This window comes from Syngnathus scovelli, chromosome 11 (assembly GCF_024217435.2).
Source record: "Syngnathus scovelli strain Florida chromosome 11, RoL_Ssco_1.2, whole genome shotgun sequence".
NCBI classification, from domain to species: domain Eukaryota; kingdom Metazoa; phylum Chordata; class Actinopteri; order Syngnathiformes; family Syngnathidae; genus Syngnathus; species Syngnathus scovelli.
The window spans coordinates 1,413,447-1,432,979 of record NC_090857.1 but is presented as its reverse complement, the minus strand read 5'-3'; the positions used below and the strand labels follow the sequence as shown (position 1 = coordinate 1,432,979).

The window sequence follows — 19,533 nt, the reverse complement described above, 5'->3', positions numbered from 1 at the left end:
GTGTGACAGTGTGTTTGCAAATTGACTACCAAGCCACCAAACAGCTTATCTCTTCAGTTTTTTTTTAGCTGTGCTCTGGAGGATATTAATCTACACTGTATTATTCTCAAGAGTTCTGAGCAACAGAAGTAGGACGCTAGCTAGAAGGTTTTGTGACAGTGTGTGTTGTAGTCGGGGTACGTTGTTTAACACGTCAAATCCAGACGTTACTACTCTACAGACTCAATGATGGCCATGCGCAAAGATCTGGTCTGCTTTATTGAGATCCAAGGAACTATTTGAATCCGAGCCCTCAGTTGTGGGGAAAAGGTCATAGGCTTTGAACCAATTAGTCGACTAGTCAACTTAGCCTCGTTGATATTTAAAGTTTAGCATCTGCAAATCACTAATCATGTGTTTAACTAGCCAATTTATAGATTACTTTTGACTCGCCAACTAGCTACTGTCGCTCATCTATAATAGTTTGTGGAACAGTGACAACTCTAGCCTACAAGGCGACATAGTCTGCACTCCATATTTCTGTACAGGTCAGAGGACAAAAAAAAAAGCTGGTCGTGGACGAATATTACAGTTACCCTGGATAGCATTGGTTATTCTGATCGCTGCTAGTCTTAAAATATTCATTATTTTGAAATAGTGAAATGGTGTCAGATGTTGGTGCTTGGTATTGTGGTCATTGCCTCCTGACTGTGTGCCTGAAACGTATCCATTTGGAATCCTTTAAACCACAGGCTTTGGTATTGAATGTCAGCGGTGCATAAACATGTTTGTTATGAGTACCATTGTTCTGGCCAGCATTGCTGATGTGCAGAGGTCCCGTGGAGCTCACCATGGTTTTGTTCGCTTTGCCACTTGAGCCAACATTGCTCCTTGGTGAGTCTCTGCAGGTGGCTAGCGAAATCTGAATTGACAAATGTTTATTCATGTTTGATTGTCAAGTGGTCATTGAGTGGCAACTGAAAGGGATGCCAGGATACTGCTGGCACACATGAATTATAGTGACAAAGATAGAGGATGAGATCTACTTGAAATTTGGTGCCAGGTGCCGATCAAGTCATTCATTTTTTGTTAAAGAAGCAATTTGGGGTCATTCCAGGGATTGTCCCACGAAGGAATTTAGTATTTTGGACAGAAGTGTGATGAAAAATAAGAGAGCATTTCTGTCGACACCATCTAATGTGGATACAGCATGGTATCAATGTCGATCACTGTGAGCACCAACTGGGAGGGAAAAAAAGAAGAAAAAAAAAAACTGGAAAAAAAACAGAAAAACTTCAACAACAGTGACCAATAGAAAACTGGGTAGACGTGACAAATGAAATGTCTCAAAGGCCTGAAATTGAACAGGGCGTCGTTCAGTTTGGTTTGAACAGCCAATTTGTAGCAATTCATGGCTCCTACTTTTGCAGAATACGCAATTTGCCAAAATAAATCCCAACTAAAACCAGGTGGGCAATTTCAAATTGTGAAGTGTTTCTGCCTATCTAAAGTTGGCAGAACATGGCATCACAGTTTTCTGATCACTTCACTGTGTAAAGGGGGTGTAGTCATTGCTGCGTGCAGATTCCAATTTCCTCATGGGAAAACTTGTCTCACAATTCAACAGTCTCCAATATTGAGTTACAGCCACCCTTACACAAGACTTGAAAATTAAAAAGAACTATATTGACATTGATATTGACAGTGTCAATGTGCTTGTTAAAGCACAGTGATTCCCCTCTTTTGGGACGCTGTAATCCTCTCATGTTTTGTGACGGTATTGATACCAGGTTGGGCCCAACTAAAGCTCTAATCTACATCTGGATGAGTCAGCCCAGCTGTGGATCAAAACTCTGGCAATGAAAGAAAGAAAAACGACTCGGCAGAACGACCACGCGCACCCTTTTCATTACGGACGCGTGGGAGGCTTCCAAAGAAAGAAACCATCCCTGGTTTGGAGACAAAAGCTCCAAAACAAGGGAGATGCTTTTTTTCATCAGGTTTGTGAATGTTGACAGCAGAAGCGATTGGATACAAAGTCCCTCCGCTGTGCCTCTCAGGACGGCTCTCTATGTTCTACCTTGATTAAGCGCTTCAGCGAGTCGGCAGTGAGGCTCATCAAACTGCTGTATGGCAAAGATGAGGCCTGTCTTTTTAGTGACACATCATTACAGCGTGTCTTCAAACAGCGCACAGTTATCACGGTGATGAAGCAGAAGACACAAAGTCAAAGCTAATCATTGTTAGCGTTCATGCTCCAGCTTACGCTCGTTCTTGCGCTAGTCAGATCCAGTAGGTGTTGGTCGTCAAGGGCGCGTTATCATTTTCGTCTTAATTCTCATGTTTGAAGACACGTTAAAAAAAAAATCATCTCTCATGATGGTCTCTTTCCAACAACAATAAAACAAATGAAGCCGTAGTGGTCATTTCAGTATCAATGTTATGTGTTTAATAGATTTGTACAATATACACATTTCACTTTTGAATGCTGCTCTAATTCATTGAGATGGACCATTCATTGAGAGCGTGAAAATCTATTTGGATTTCTTAATTTGCTTATTGTGCAAGCGTTTGGAGGCAGCCAGTTGCTCCTCAGATTCTTCTGATCGCTACGCTCTTCACAAGCTCCAGGGAAGAACCACTATGATAAGCTGCTATGTTTGAACCAATGTTAAGAGTATTTGCCGTATCAGCTCAGCTACGTCTGTCAGCCAATACAAACCATTTCTAAGGGGACTGCAATATCCAATAAAACTCTCATCTCCACAGCTGCCTCAGTCTCATCCTCGCCTGTCGCTATTCCCTGTCACTCCCTTTCACGGCGGTACGAGTCATGCGGTGAGATAACATCCATCCCCGCATTTAATCCCCCCGTGAGCTTGTGATGATGGCAGCCAATCGCTTCTCTAATCAGTATAAACAGATGTGGATAAGGACCAAATTCGCCCTGAGCAAATGCCTGAAATTTCCGGAGTTATTTGGACATAGCACCCGCTCCAAATCTGTCGAAGAATTTAAGCACTTAAACATTTTGTCACGCGCACATAAAGTAAATTAATGCTTACATATGTTTAGCAAGCCTTTGGCACGGTGTATTAAAATCAAGCAATAATGATGTGTGGGGAAATGTGAGTATTTCGGGAGGACTCCATTAGTAAACGGATTCTTACCATTATCTAAAAACCTTGTGTGCCATCAACCCTACTGACAACTTTTGAAGCATCCTTAAGCAAAAGGTCTATGAGCGTAAGCGACAGTTGTAAAACATCTATCCGAGAAGCTATTCTGACATTCTGGAAAAAAAAAAAAAAATCTAAGCAGAGGCTGTCCAACCACTAATTGCAAATCTTCTATCAAATAAGATGCCCTAAATTCTTCTGATTGTTTCCCCAACCCCAGGCATCGCAGGAAACCCAGTGCTCTTCAACGAGAACGGAGATGCCCCCGGGCGCTACGAGATCTACCAGTACCAGATCCGAAACTTCACGGCGGAATACAAGATCATTGGCCACTGGACAGATCAACTCCATCTCAACGTGCGTGACATAAAATGGGTTAAAAGTTTCTGTCTCTGCTAGTTGGCTGATTAACCGCAAATCATTTGATGGGTGCCATCTTCTGTATCCTGAGGGCCTCCTTGAATGATTAACTGGACAGAGCGTGATGAAAAGATGACAGACACATTTAATACCATCTGTGCCCAGCGGCATCATTGACTTCTAAAACACAACACTGTGGGCTCAGCAGGCTCTGATGAAGTGACGGTCTTGGAACAGTAAATGGCATAAAAGGAACAAAACAAATTATGTTTTGAGAATATGAAGACGGAGAAAGCCTAGGGCGGTCAAAAAGACATTCAAGTTGAAACACACCAAGCAGCTTGAGAGGCAAGCTTTTGTCTTCTGTATTTCTTAAGACAAACCGCTGCTGACGAGCGCACCAATTCCAACAGTTATTTAATTAGTGTGCTTTGTCTTTTAATTGCATAAATTCCCCTTTACACGAGACTGGCGAGTTTTCAAAGAGCGGCAACAGTTGGATAAAAAAGTGAAATCATTCAAGACCAGCTGACTTGTTTGGAATGTCCAATTGAAATTAGCTTCACACATACGAGAGCAACCCGAAGGGGTGTAACACTTCATCTATTCATGTTTTTCATGATGACACCGTTAGGTAAAATATATAAAATGCAACTGCCTCACGCTACTGCACACACCATTAGCTAAACAAACACTGTGCAGCCAAGCCTCTGGTTAGTGATACTGATCTAATGGTGTTGCGCCAGAAGAAAAAACACTGAATGTGTCTAATTTATTATGTGGACAAACACTATTTGTGATATATGGCAGAACTAAATACCTTGGAACAATTTTACTTCGGAGTTGAATCCTCCGCTGAATTCTAAGTAAAGTTTCCTCACTCGCTCTTCTGAGAACGGAATCAACTGCCATCGGAACATCAAGACAGCTACTTCAGCGCAGTTTAAACCATCCAACTGAAAGTTAATCTTTCAATCCATCTTTGAGGTCATATTACTCCACTCTAAATATCTTCGATACTACTACGTGCGGCCAATGTGCAACAAACCTAAGACAATCTATTTTCATCTACTTTTTTTCATTAACTGGTTTCATACTGCTTGTCAAAGCAGACTTTTTCTCAGAAGAATGATAAGAAAGCTCCAGACACGGAATAAGGCAGTAAAGTTGACCCAGCTTGTATTGCAGACACAAAGGCAGCTTTGTAAAATTTAATAACTAAAAGACACGATAGGGTGAGAAGTCAGAGAGGATTCACAAATTTCCTGCCTTTGGGGGTGGTATGAAAGGGACAAGCAGCTGGGCCTTGAATTTCAATGCCCTAACCTCGGACAGGATTGTGAATTAAAGCAGATTTTCCCTGGTTTGAGATCTGATCTGGTGGAAATTCAAATTTGGTCCGGATACTTCAAAGTTCGGGAATTAGTATCAGCGCCGTAAAAGAGACGAACAAGCTCAAGTTGAGAAGTTAAAATCAACAGCTATCTAGCTTATTATGTAAAATACGCTGAAGTCCGTTTCCTGTGCCTTCCTTCTAGGTTCGTTCAATGCAGTGGCCCGGGGCCGTTCGTCAGATTCCGTCGTCCATCTGCAGTCAGGCATGTCGTGCGGGCGAGCGCAAGAAGATCGTGAAGGGCATCCAGTGTTGCTGGCACTGTGAGCGGTGCGACGGCTACCAGTACCAGGCGGACACGTTCACCTGCAAGATGTGCCGATTCGATTCGCGGCCCAACGAGAACCACACGGGTTGCGTTCCCATCCCGATCGTCAAGCTGGAGTGGAGCTCTCCCTGGGCGGTGATCCCCGTGCTCATAGCAGTGGCGGGCATCATGGCCACCCTCTTCGTCGTGGTCACTTTTGTCCGGTACAATGACACGCCCATTGTGAAGGCATCGGGAAGGGAGCTGAGCTATGTGCTGCTTACCGGTATCTTCCTGTGTTACGCTACCACCTTCTTGATGATTTCCACCCCCGACATGGGGATCTGCTCCCTGCGGAGAATCTTTTTGGGCCTGGGCATGAGCATCAGCTACGCCGCCCTGCTCACCAAAACCAACCGCATCTATCGCATCTTTGATCAAGGCACCATGTCGTTGAGCGCCCCCCGGTTCATCTCTCCGGCTTCGCAGCTTATCATCACGTTCACGCTGGCGTCAGTGCAGCTACTCGGCGTGTGCATCTGGTTTGGTGTGGATCCCTCCAAGGCCATCATCGATTATGAGGATCAGAGGACGTCTAATCCAGCAATGGCCCGCGGCGTGCTCAAGTGCGATATCTCCGACCTGTCCCTCATCTGCTTGCTGGGTTACAGCATGCTGCTCATGGTCACCTGTACCGTGTACGCCATTAAGACTCGAGGGGTGCCGGAGACCTTCAACGAGGCCAAGCCCATTGGTTTTACCATGTACACCACGTGCATTATCTGGCTGGCATTCATCCCCATCTTCTTTGGGACCTCACAGTCCACAGAAAAGGTAAGAATACCATTTTTGAAATTCATTTGAAGGTTCGACTCTGACTCGAGGCTGGCCGAAACGCAGTCGAGCTGACTGACTGAGCTGCAAAACGCTTAGTATGCAAATGCGCAGTGACGGGCATGAATCTGGTATGCAATTTAATATTTCTAGTACGCATCAGCATCTGTGCACCCGCTAATGTGCACATGGAGATAAGCAAGTTTTGGTATTACATTGGACTAAGGCACTTGGACCGAAAGTGTAAATCCAGATAATTTTCCCTAGTTTCTTATTAGCATACGTAACAACGTAAATCAATTAAAGCATCTCGAGGTAAGCGTACGAATATTTTACCAAGCATTACGACCTCATTTGACCTCTCACCCCGCACCCGAGAGAGAAGCTCTGTGTACAGTGTACACACTCATAGTCAAATCAATGCTTCTGACCTCAGAACCATAAACAAATTTATCAAATTTAGTGAGGCCTCGAGATGAGCTGCAGGTCAAGAGGGATGCAACAGCGACAGATGATCTGGAATGAAGCCAAAAGGGGCTCAACAATAGAATTGTGTGCATCCAATTGAAAGGGGCCTTTTTTTTGTGGGAGGGGGGGGGGGGGCTTCGTGCGCTAACACCGTAGGAAAGCCTCACACTGGCACGGACACTATCAGGAGAACCAGCATGGCGTCAGACAGATGCAATTAAATGAATACTCACCACCTCCTCTTGGAGATTAAACAAACCAATACATCATAAAACCAAAAAAGACCCAGTGTGTGGGGCGGATATATCTTTTCGCTTAGCGCTCTCAGACCCAAAATAATTTCAATTGTGTACAGCAGTGCAGAAAATCTGCATACGCCTGCAGTCGACTAAATTCCATTAATAATGCAGCGTGTGACCGGCAGCACAATGTCTTGTTTTCATACGCTGGCTGTGAATCTGCATAACAGCTTGTTCGCACACCCACCTGCAGTTAATGCGTTTAAAAAGTGACGTCTCGTACCCTATTCGCCCGCTTTTATGTTTGTGCTCATCAAACATAGTCGTACGCCTAAAACCAAAGTGAAATGGGGGAAAAAAAAATGGTTTACCCCCCAGTGAATAGCACAACCTTTTATTTAATTTATTCCATCTGTTTCCTTGCTTCTTAAGATTTATCACAGGCGGATTAAGCATCCATTAGCTCTTTTTTTTTTGTGTGTTTACAAGTGAAAAACTTTTCATTGTTTCTTCAATAACTCAAAGCGGTTTAATTTACAAGGGTGTTTGCTTATGCTTTAAAAACTATCAAGGTTTTGATTCACTTAAAAAAATATGACAATTAATTCTTAGATGGACTTTTCAAAACTCCTAGCAACTCAGCAAACGTATTACATTATTTACTTTGGCAAACTTTTTTTAAAGGGTGTTAAATTTATCATTTATCTGCACCAACTATAAAAATGTTGCTCACTTTTTATGTCAGGGGAAAAAAAGAGGCCCACAGCTCGTTTACAGTGTCCAAAAGTCAGCGAGAACAGGCTTTACCTATTTATCTTTTGAGAAAGAAAAATAGGTAAAGCCTTTCTTTCTAACAACATGGCTTATCAGCAAAAGTTTGCAAGGTGTTTGTGGTCATGTTTTGTGAGTGTGAGGTCTTACGTTTGGGCCTGCAAATGTGTGATTCGACCTCCTTTCCCTTGCTCCTCCCGGCATTAATTGCTCATTAGCATGTACAAGAACTTATCAGGAGAGTAGTGGCACTTTATTCACTTAAAAGCATCTTTTATGCCTCTAAGCGATGCTAAAGCAGGAAAATCAAACTATAGCTTAAAACTCCTTGTATTTGATTGCAACAGGTAACTAAAATGGTTGAGTCAGGTGAAAAAAAACAGGATTATTGTTGATTGGACCCTTAAGGGAACATTTTGGGCTAGTCATTTTCAAGCAATTAAACTGTCTTAAATGAATCATTGTGTATTCATTTTCAAAAAGAGACAAATCTGTTCTGTTCCTTTAATTAGCTACAAATGGCAAAGCTACATAAAATCTGAAACCTTTGTTTTGGGAGACAATTTAAATTGGGGAGAAAATCATTTGTAGCAAAAACATTTTGCTTATCAAACATTGAGTATACTTGTTTTCTTAACCTGTGAAAAGCACTAGTCAGTATCGTTGTCAAATCTACTCTATACTGGCTTTCCATTTCCGCATCCCCCCCATTCAAAGCATGCAGCACAATATCACACCGTAATATATACTATGCAAGACTGCCTCACCCCTGAACGGGTTAATATGTGTATGTAAAAGGAAAGTGGGTGTAACAGTTTTTCCGGTTAGTGACAAATGAGCGAGGATATTTAAAGGACATCTTAAGCGTTTTATAGTGACATAAAAAACAGGATGGTTCTTATTGGGGGGGGGATTACCCCACGTCAAAGCAAACACGTTCCTCATAACGGTGAAGCATGACAGGCCCTGTAAAGAACCACACATACATTGACACATCTCGCAGAGCAATTAAACGCTTCACTTGCTTCTGCCACAGTCGCGCTCTTCACTTGAGAGTACGTTCAACCGGACCTTCTCCATTATTCAAGTCGTGACATGTGTTCATGGTCGTAAGCCTTTTTTACAATAGCTTCCACGTCGTCTGCTTACCTTGAGAGCGACGGTCTAAATCGGTAGTTGACGTACAAGGGAGGAGGAGCCACAGAATAAAAGCTGTGGATAGAAGGCCTGAGCACAATGGGCTCCAATGCCGCTGGCGTCAATGGACTGACGTATTGGACCACGGTTTATTGAAGAAGGCTTGACGAAGTCCACTGTGACAAAAATAAAGGTTGTGGGGCATGAGTGAAAGTCCATATGAACATAAAAAGCAACAAAAACAGTCAGCGATGTTTGGTAAATATAAAAATTGACAGCCCAGAATATTGGATGAAATCGACCCAACTTCTTGGGTTTAACCCAAATTAGGTTGTTTGAAATTCAAATTTTAAATGTTTGTCTTCCTGTCCCTCACACTGCCATACATGGCATTATTCACAGTACTGTCCCAGCGGTACCACTAAGGCGTAATGATGAATGATGCGGGTAAGCGGGGAGAGCGGAGCGACATCTTGAGGATTTTTTGTTTTTTTTTCGAGAGCAGTGTTTGCGCTCATTACCCCTCCGGCACGGGAATAGCCACCCTCCCTTCCCAAGAACATCCTGGCCGTCAGGCCGCCAACCCCCCACGAGTGCGCCAGTCAAGGGTGAACAGGCCGTTAAACTAATCAAGGCTAAAGGACTGCGATCTTCACAAACAACAGTGTGCAAGATCTATTATGGAGTCCCTCGAGGCTTCCATTGGTTTATTAGCTTAATGAGAGCGCCACTGCGGAGTACGTTCAACACCGCACCCCCGCCCGCCTCACGCTGCGAAAAAACTCGCTGGGACGGCTTTTGAGCTAGTCTCTAGGGTTGTTGGTTAAAATATCATCTGTTTACAATTCTCAACCCTCGAATTTAGCTCATATTAGCGGCTTTCATTTTTTTTTTTCGTTCACATTGTGATGAGGCACTCTGAAGACACTAATGAGCGAATTTCACACAAGCAGGGGATTGACCTCCTGTTGTTTACTTTTCCCATCATTGGAGTCATGATGTGTTGCTTAAAGTTTGTTATTATCTGGGAAGAAATATGCAATTGTTCCTTAATGTTCTCTAATCATCTTCCAGGGAAGGAAAATACATTTGATGGAATCGGAGACTACGAGCAAAATGGACTTAAACACCAGGGTGGATTATAGTGTTTTACATTTCATCCCGATATTTGGTTTCTAGTGAGAATTCAACAAATACTAGCATTCGGTCGTATGTTGATTGAAGTTAATCCCATCGAACGACGTCATCACATTTTTTATGACAATTAGGTGGATGATTTTTACTCATCCAAAGTAGGCAGTCATTTTTGTATTCAAGTCTGTGTCCTACCTCTCACAATTAAGTTTCATGCACTAGCTAGCTCTACATGCAAATATGTACGTACATTATTAATGGTGTTTACAAGGAAGTCCGCAGGCAACAATGTGGCGTAACCCCGAGAAGCTCGTGGGAAACCTTTATGGATGTGACCAAAATACATTGGCATTGTTAATCAGTTTGGTCTTTATTACAGCAAACATATGCAAAGCAGTAAAAATCCCTAATACTTTGGAAGAAGTTTAAAAATTGAGCAGCCGGCTTGTCAGACCATTCAAATCAATATCTGACCAAATCAAAAGCCGTCACTGCACCGTCATGACAACAGCCAATTAATTTGGTTTGATAAGCAGAGTGCTGGGAACTGACTAAATGAGATACTTGAGTTGATGACTGACAATAAAGGATGTCATTAATTGATAATTAGTGATGCATGCACGCACACGTCATTAACCTGTGTATGCAATTTTTATCAAATTTGTTTTGTATTGTAACCTAAGCATCTTTCTTCTAGTTTGAAAGTTGATGACTGTGTTTATGGGACTAACAGCTTGAGTTCAACAGTATGAGTCCCTAAGGCACCAGTAAAGAGGTCCACAGCCATCCCCGTGCACATCTGTCAAGGGAAAAGCGCAGCTGCTTCTCCGCTGTCCATTCATACAGCCTCGCTCCGCTCCACTTCACCACCGTCCCACCGTGCATTTACACATACTACTGCAGCGACGCGGTGGTTACCCGGTCACAAGATTGGCTCATAATAAGAAAACATTAAAGCCGAGCTCACGTGGGGATTTAAATGTTACGGGGCTTTGATGCAGGAGTTAAAGGGCGGGGAATGGGGGGGAGGTATCTCAGCGGGAGGTGAAAATGCACCCAGCGAGGAAGAAGAGCTCCAACTTTAAAGGCAAAATATGATCAAATATTTAAACATCATGGTACAAAGCATATACGTGCAAGTACACACTTGTGGCCTTCAATAGGCATATAAGTACTTGGAATATTTGAATTGGATAGCAATTAATAGAGGCTTATTTATACATATATCTTAAAAAACCAAATATATCAAATACATCAGTTGCTTCAGAGCAACTGCGAATGTCCTCGGGTGGCCCAGCCAGTGACCCGACTACTTGAACACGAGAGATGTGAAAATGGCTGTGCACCCACGCTCCCCAAGCAATGTGGTTGAACTTTAGAGGTGCTGCACAGAGAAACAGGCGAAACTCCCCAAAGGTAGGTGCTCCAACATATTTAAAAAGGCTGCAACCAAAGGTGTGTTTACAAAGTATTGCACAAAGCCTGTGAATGTGTTCATACAATGATTTCTTTGTTTTTAATGTAAGAACCACATGAGCCAAATGATGTACTGTATTTGTGTAAAACTGAGACAAATGGGGTAGCGCTGTCTGGTTTGTCTTTGTCGATCCATCGTGGTCGAAACCACTCCAACGACAGCTTGGCCGACAAACGGGTCATTGGACGCACTAATGAGAATCCAACACAACAGCTGTCACATGCAGCATGCAGGCCACTTGGCCCCCGGAAACATTCCCAACACACAAGCGAAAGAAGCTAAAGGGCTAATGCGCGATTCTTTATCCCCCCCCCCCCTTACAGATGTACATCCAAACGACCACGCTGACCATCTCGGTGAGCCTGAGCGCCTCTGTGTCCCTGGGCCTGCTCTACATGCCCAAGGTCTACGTGGTACTCTTCCACCCCGAGCAGAACGTGCCCAAACGAACACGTAGCCTCAAAGCCGTGGTCACCGCCGCCACCATGTCCAATAAGTTCAACCCCAAGGCCGGACTCAGGCCTAACGGCGAGGCCAAGACGGAGCTGTGCGAAAGCCTGGAAACACAAAGTAAGTGTTTGTTTTGTCCTTGAGAATGTGAATCAGATCGATGCACAAATTGGAGGGAAGGGAGTTATTTAATACTTGAGCGATTCCGCTAAACTCCCACTATTGTTAATTTAGTCCGCTTTGGGTATTGTTTCCAAGTCATCGCAAGGACGGATTACGATTGCTAACACCCACCGTGTTCTATATTTGACTACAAATGCACAATCTTGTTAGAGTAAAGCCCCCCTATTTGTAGGCACAAAGCATTTTTGTGAATAGTCCAAAACCATCTTATAACTCAAAGTTGAAATTTCTATAAAAATGCATCACAAGGTTTTACCTGTGCGTGCACATGCGATGAGGGCTCTTTATAGTTTGCATGAATAACTCTGGATGGGTATCAACCACTGTATCGGTATGATAGAATTAAAAACAACAACAAATCTAACATCACCAATGTTCACATGTCAAAGGAGAGTGCCATGCTTGCTCCGATTTGATGGGTAGCTGGGCCTCTTGCTCCAATAAGCGGCGCAAAACCTCACAAGGCCAACTGATCGCCAGAAGCAATTTATCCCGATGGGATTGCTGTTGCGTGGGGCTGCCCGGCTATTTGAATAAGCGCCATTCGTCATTGTCATCGCCGGTGTGGATTTACGACTTGATAAAATTGAAAAATTCTTGTCGGCGCCGTTTGGCTCGTGCCAAGTACCTGCAAATATGTGCAGTGTAGGGATTTATTGGTGCCACCTCAGCGGATCGGCTCACACCGTCAGGGGAGAAGAGCTTGAAGGAAATGGTGGTGGAAGGGGTATTCAGTTTTCTTTTTTTTTTTATAGAATCAACTGCGGGGTGCGAGTGGAGTGGGATAAACACACAGTGTCATTTGGGCCAAATTTGAACATGTTCAATTCATTGAGATCAAAGTCAGTAGAGGCCCCATTACTTTATGTCTTTACAGGATTATCCAGAGTGATTATCCTGTGGTTGGGGATTCCTAAAACTGTTTTTTTTTTCTTCCCAATCTGCTCAGGAAACCATCAAAGCCAGCACTCGTAAATATTAAACTTGTTGAATAATTATGATTGTTAATCCTGAGCTACAGACTCCGCAGCGTTAAACAGAGAGATGGGAAAATGCATACACGAATCTCAACGATCAGCCTTCAGTCAGAAATGCAATAAACTTATTTCCAATGGGAAAACTTTATATGTGGTCATCATTGTATTTAAAATAAAATGTCTTCATTGTAAATCTAAAAATCGGTTAAGATGCTAAAATGTGGTATGCGTGATCAGAACCATTTGTTGTCTTGAAATGATTGTCCATGAAAGCTGGAAAACAGCAGCCTGATGTTTCCTTCCTCTTCTTCAGGTTTCTCAACAAAGCAGACATACATCAGCTACAGCAACCATGCCATCTAATGGACACTTCAAAGTCAAGATCAAATCAGCATCGTTCAAATTCTGGATTTCCACCTGATCGGCTTGTCAGGAGTGTCATTTTCACACGGATGGAAATCGCGGGAGCGTGTTTTTTTTCCGAACACGTTGACTGCAGGGAAGCACTTGTGCAGGCGGAACAATTGTGAGGTATCATCTTGTGTTGTAAAATAAACAAATAAATAAATAAATAAAAATACTGCATGAGATCTACCTGGAGACTGAAAGATGGAAGTTTATCCTTTGATTCATCGCAGAAGTGAGTGCTGCTCATGCTGAACTTAAACGCCAAAAATGTGTTCGGGTGTTGTCGGTGTCGTCTGCCAACTGGCATCAGAATCATCCACCATGGGATAATCGATGCCAAAAAGGCAAAAAAAAAAAAATGAGGGTGGGGTGGGGGGGGGGGGGATTCCTGCTGTGTTTATTCCAGTCTAAATCATCATCCATTCGCCAAATCTGCATTAAGACTCCCCTCGTTAATTTACTGAGTTCTATTGAACCAAGTGTGTTGTGCATGAGTTTTAACATCATGTGTTGTGTTGTTGCTGTATATTCGGAATGCGTTTGAACTCGGTTGTTACACTCATTTGGGACTCCATTCAAAATGGTCTCATCTACTTATCAAGCAGCTCTCCTCGAGATCCCCGCTGCCATCATGCCCTCCTTATACGTGCTTGATTCAACAAGAGAGCTCTTTCTGGAAGGAGTTGCGCCCTCCCCGCCTCCCCAACTGCCAGCCAGCAGCCATTTCCCTCAGAGGGTAAAATAACATCGCTGTACAGATCCATTAAGAGAAGGAATTAAAATGAAGTATGTCCTTGAGAGCAACCTGACATACACCCCTGAAAGTAATCTCCATATATGCCTAATGGGAAACCATACTTAGAAAATTCATCACAAAAGTCTGCGCCCTCAATGGGCATTCTGGTGATCGAGAAGAAAAAGGAAGTTGTTTATATATATATTTTTTTGTCTTTTTTGTTCCCAATGAACAGATGAATCACGTGGCATAAAAGCCACGTGTTTTGAGGGAGCCATCTTGTGAGTGTGGTGTTGTTGGGGTGGGGGTGGGGGGGGGTTGTCATTTGTGTGTCGCTTTTTCAGGCCTCGCTCGCTCGCTCCACGTTTGTTTCGGAGGAACTCGGTTCAATGTGATTAAATAGATTGGTGATGTCTGCTTTCTGTTCCCACAACTTATAAAAACATGTATAAAAAAGATATAGTGCCTGGCCTATCTGATTATGTAAAAATTCTCGTGATTGAAGCATGTTTATTTTTTTTATACCAAAATTGATTTCTATTAAAATGTTTTCAAACTCTCAAGGACTACCATTTATTCTTGCTAGTTATGATCATTTGATTCATTTGTAAGTTGTCAATGTCAAGGACCAGTGCCTGAAATGTTGGTTCGAAGTAGCCAGTGAATTCCAGAAAGAAGAAAATCATGCCTCTAAACAAAAACAAAAATTAGGGAGCTGACGTGTTTATTTACGAAAAATTTCTAGCAAGAGTCAATTTGTGGCTCATGCAGCTTTGATTTCCTCTTGACTTTTCTTGAATAGAGAAAGCCAACGTTGGCACATCCATTACTTTTGGATTGGAGACATTCATACACCCATAATTTTCAGATAAAAGGGCGAAAATGGCTCTTCTTGCCATAATGGTACGTCGCCACTATTGCAGTGACTAAACGCCAGTGAATCACCGGAAGGAAACGTGAAATCACTCAACGTCAAAAGTTGGTGTGCAGATTTTCCATTGAAAGGTGAATAATGCACAAAAATGACCTTAATCTTTACTACAGTAACAGTAGCAATTTGGGTTAGTCTGAATGTCACCTAAATACAATTACCAACACTCCATGAGTGTCTACTTGATCTGCATCTGTCATGGTTGCTAGGCAACAGGAAACTGGCCCACACCAAGGAGAGGCGTGGGAACAGCTCCCGGCGATCATTTCGTCTTGTATCCATCCCTCATGACAAAAGCCCTGCTATGAAGTTCTTACATCGGACAATCAGAAACATTTCACCAACTGACTGATTATTACAACGCTAATGGGAGGTAATGAGTCACTCTCAGCTTCAGTCTTGCAGTTGGAGGCTATGTTGAGTGATGGCTGCCATCTATTGGTAACCACTGGTATTACAACTTAAGGATGCTCAGCTATACAATCCAATAGATTTGTATTTATGTTCAGAACAACTGTTGCTGTAACAAAGCGCTTCACAAAAGATTCATAGAACGTAATTGACAATGATGAAAAGTTAACTTTTTAAATGTCATTATTTGTCATTTAAATGCTCGACGTGTCAAGCGCTGTGCTCCAAGCTTTTGCTGTACTGTATTTATTATTTTTATGCTTTTATGTACCGTTTTAGACAAAATTAGACATATTGCTTCAAAGTGCGACGGCTTTGCTTCTCAATGCTCCTTCTAAAATGAATTAGCGCTGAGATCCGGGTTTCTACTGTATAATTTTGCTTTTGGAGCTGCACATTAACCACTGTGTTTGCGGACAAGATGCTCAGCGCCCATGAGATGTCGCCAAATTAAATGGGAGAACCACAAAGAGTGTCCATTCATTCCCTTTCTAATATGCATTTGAGGTTAATACTAGGGTCCCCCGGTGACAGAATGGGCACAGGCGGCGTGTCCATTACGGACCAAGCACGAACATTTCACGGGATGGAGAGATTAATAAGTGGCTGGCTGTTGCTTGAAGGAGCTCTCGGCCGTGCTTTGCTATATGACCATAAACGCAGTCGTGACTAAAAAAGAGAAAAGATAGAAAAGTGGCTGCATCCGGAGGCGGTATAACAGACCAACACACAACTGAACACTTCACAACTCTGTGGTAAGGAAGCATCAAACCTTAAGGGGAAGAAGTGAAGATGTGCATTGACTCGTTATATTTTAGCATTTGTCTTGAGTAGGGATGTACACGTGATCAAAGATGTTGCGTGTACCAGCCATGCTGTTGCTAAGAAACCGTACTTCACAAATCATCTTCACAATCAAAAGGAATACAGTAATGTTAACATACGAAAATGGCAAAGTACTGAACTTTTTCTACCTCCACAGAAAAAAATAGTATCTCACGAAAAATTGTGATATATCACAAAAAAGTGGGACAGAAGTGGTGTCTACAGGTTCTAATTGAGCATGGGGAGGGTTGCACCATCAAGACAGACACATGGCTACCGTGCGCTATGAGTTTGAAGGTGTGTGTGAAAGTAGGCCATGCTAACAAGCAGTGTGACAGTAGACCAGGCCAGTCATCTTACAAGCTCTCACTGCAACATTTTACATTCTCCTGTGAGCTCAGTTTGTCTCAAATACTCCATCCATGTATTTATTCCTGGTTATTTAGAGGCCGACTCAACCCTTCAGTTCACTGACTGTGTCCCATTTTCTATTTACATTTAATCTCAAGTGAGTAGGTCAGAGCTTTTAATAGCCCCAAAGGTAAGGGAGAAATAATTGGGAGAATATGTTTTTCTTAGAAGCACGTCCCAACTTGCAATTTTAACTCAACAAAATAAAAATAAATGATCTTTGCAACTCCTGGTAAACCAAACTTAGCAGCCAGATAATTGATGAAGCCTGTTTTTTGTTGGTTCGAAAAAAAAACATTCCTAACTTTTATGAGTTTGTGTAAGTAATACTTTCATTTTAAATCAGTGCTGAAGCATCTGACCTTTTAACATGGACTTATTTTACTGCTTTAGTATGTAAACCCTGCAATGTTCCACCAGCGGTGTGCATGACAAATGTGAACCAAAGTGACATCGTCTAGGATCATTTCTGGTGTTGAAAACAGATGAATAATAATAAAATATATATATTAGCCTTTTGTACCCGCGGCAACATTTTGAATTTAGCGCTGTGATGGGAGGCACGCAAACTAAATATACACTACAAGCTACGACAAATCACAACATCCTTCTCACGCTGAGCCTTGAGGGTGTTTATCGTCTTGTAACACGCAAAAGATTTTATAAAGGCTGATTATACGTAAAAACAAACAAACATAGATGCCTGCTCGTACTTTAACGAATACCACTTATACGCCTTACTTGTTCATTTATTTTTTTTTTTTATTTCATGATATGGTAACTTTGATAAAGTCCAATGAGCTAAATAGTGGAATAAGTTGACATTGAAGATAATTTAGTGGCATGAAACAAATAACTAAACAAAAATACGGCTTTACTTCTCGGATCCATTGCTTTAAAATGTCCGCCAATCTGTTAAAAAAATGGAAGCAGAACTACATTAAACAGAAGAAAATAAAAGTGTATTTTTCATGTGCCAGAATAGTTCAAACCATATTTATCAAGTTCAAGTTCAAACCGGAGATGTCCAAGGCTATTGTGAGCGTGTTTAAGGTTTTCTTTTCTTTTCTTTTTTTTAAAGAGAGGGGCTGAAATCTTGACCTTCCTTTCTAAACTTTACAGCCAATTACAAAAAAAAATACCTCCATCTGCAGCAGGCCTTTGGATTTAAAAATCCCCCAAAAATGTATTCTTTGTCAAATGGAAAACCATTCACAAACACGCTAATCCTTTCTTCTTTTATGTTGCTTTGTAGAGGTTAAGAAAATAAAACGTGTATCTCTTGACCAAGTCTGTAGGTGTTTACTCAACTCTGCACATCCTTGGCACAATGGAGAGTGCTTGAAGGCGACGCTAGGATGAGTGACAAAGAGCAAGGGAGGCGTGCTGTCGTGGTAGCGCATTCAGAGCTTTCATCAGATGGGTGCACCATCTGTAAATGCAGGTGGGTGAACGCAATGAGTAATAGCGTCCCTTCCGCAAATATTATCGTCACGCTGGCCTTGATAAAGACACACAATTGAGGTAATGAGCAGAGAGGACAGCGTGGGCCTGACTTGTCTGCGAAATTTCATTTGGAAAGCTTAAGTAATGGGGAACTCAAACACCATGCATCCATTTCTGGTGGTGCTCGGGGCTCTATTTTTGGAGACCGCACACGTGCCATCGTTTTTACTGCAAATTTAGTTTATCGTGTGTGGGAATTTGGCAAACTGCAATTCACTATGCTTGGAGTTCGAGCGAACCAAGCGAAGTTTTACAAACTTACTTTAATCGACTCAAGTGAGTTGATTTCTGGGTTCACAATGTCAAAGACTCTCCTGCACTAAATTCAAAGGCGATGAGGGGAGCTTGGAAACAAGACAAGTGTCAAATGCTATACAAACTGAACATTGGGCCAACTCCAAATTGTTTCAAACAAAACAGAATGCATTCCCAACATAAGAGTAATGTGCTGACAACCCAAGTGGCTTTCTGAGACCAAGTGCAACTTTCCAAAACTGTTGATTGAACGGCCGGCCGCATTGATTCAGCCAAGAAGGTAGCGGCAAGAATATATGTGTTTTGGATCCAACTTTATTTTAATACAGAAAATTGTCTATTTGATTCAGAGATGGATGTTGTTACTTCTGGCACACTGTAGGATATGATAATTCTACCTTCACGAGTGATCCAATTTCTTTTTGGGAAGGCAGGGACATTGGAATTGTATGATATATGATAAATGCAGTCATAAGTCTGCGGTAATATTTTCAGCGGCGCATAAATACTTCTTTAGCCTGATGCACTTCCAAGGTTGGGGATTGAAGGGAGAGGTATATTGAATAAAAAAAAAAAAAAACATGATCATTTAAGAAGGATGCATTTTTGAAAATAAACATTATAGCTACATAAATACCATCATAGTCATATTTAGTATGTAATACCGATTATTCTCTGGCCACCAATTACTGACCCATAGTTTACTGCTTGTTTGTAGGCGTGGGTACAATTGGATACTTTGGAAAATGAATAGAATGTGTACCAAATTAAATATTAATGCTTTGTGGAAATGGCTAAGAATGGATGTCTTGCCTATGCACACCTTCTCCCTTTGTCTTTTTTCCTGTGGCGAAGGAGCTTTTAAAGAGGAAATGAGACGGCGCGTGAGTCATTGAACCACGTCGCCGCGCATCTGCACGAGCGCTCCACTCAAACATCGCTCACATGACTCAACTGTTGGATGAGTAGCACAGGTCAAGTAAGAAAAGGCCATCTAATTTCTCAGTCAGATTCCCAATTGCCCTTTTCTCCACCCGAGATGGGGAAGTGTCTACCTGCCTTATTATTCTCCGGCTTATCAGCGTGCTCATCAGCAACAACCAGACAGATGGCATTTAGCGCAAAAAGCCAAGAAGGACAAAGCCCTTCAGATATTTGACAACGAGGCTTCATCAAAGGTGGACCGTTTCAAAGCTCATCAAATGGCCAACCGTTCAAATGG

The 19,533-nt window shown here is 42.3% G+C and overlaps 1 protein-coding gene across 1 annotated transcript in view; it reads left to right on the top strand.

Annotated features, from left to right (window-relative positions):
- LOC125977908 (metabotropic glutamate receptor 4) overlaps positions 1–14,531 on the top strand; it is a 90,586-nt gene extending 76,055 nt beyond the window's left edge. Inside the window, exons 8-11 of the mRNA XM_049734954.2 lie at positions 3,379–3,515; positions 5,057–5,992; positions 11,542–11,788; positions 13,142–14,531. Coding sequence (XP_049590911.1) covers positions 3,379–3,515; positions 5,057–5,992; positions 11,542–11,788; positions 13,142–13,191 — 1,370 coding nt within the window. The 3' untranslated portion in view covers positions 13,192–14,531. The remainder of the gene's footprint in view (positions 1–3,378; positions 3,516–5,056; positions 5,993–11,541; positions 11,789–13,141) is intronic.
- The last annotated feature ends 5,002 nt before the right edge of the window (positions 14,532–19,533 follow it).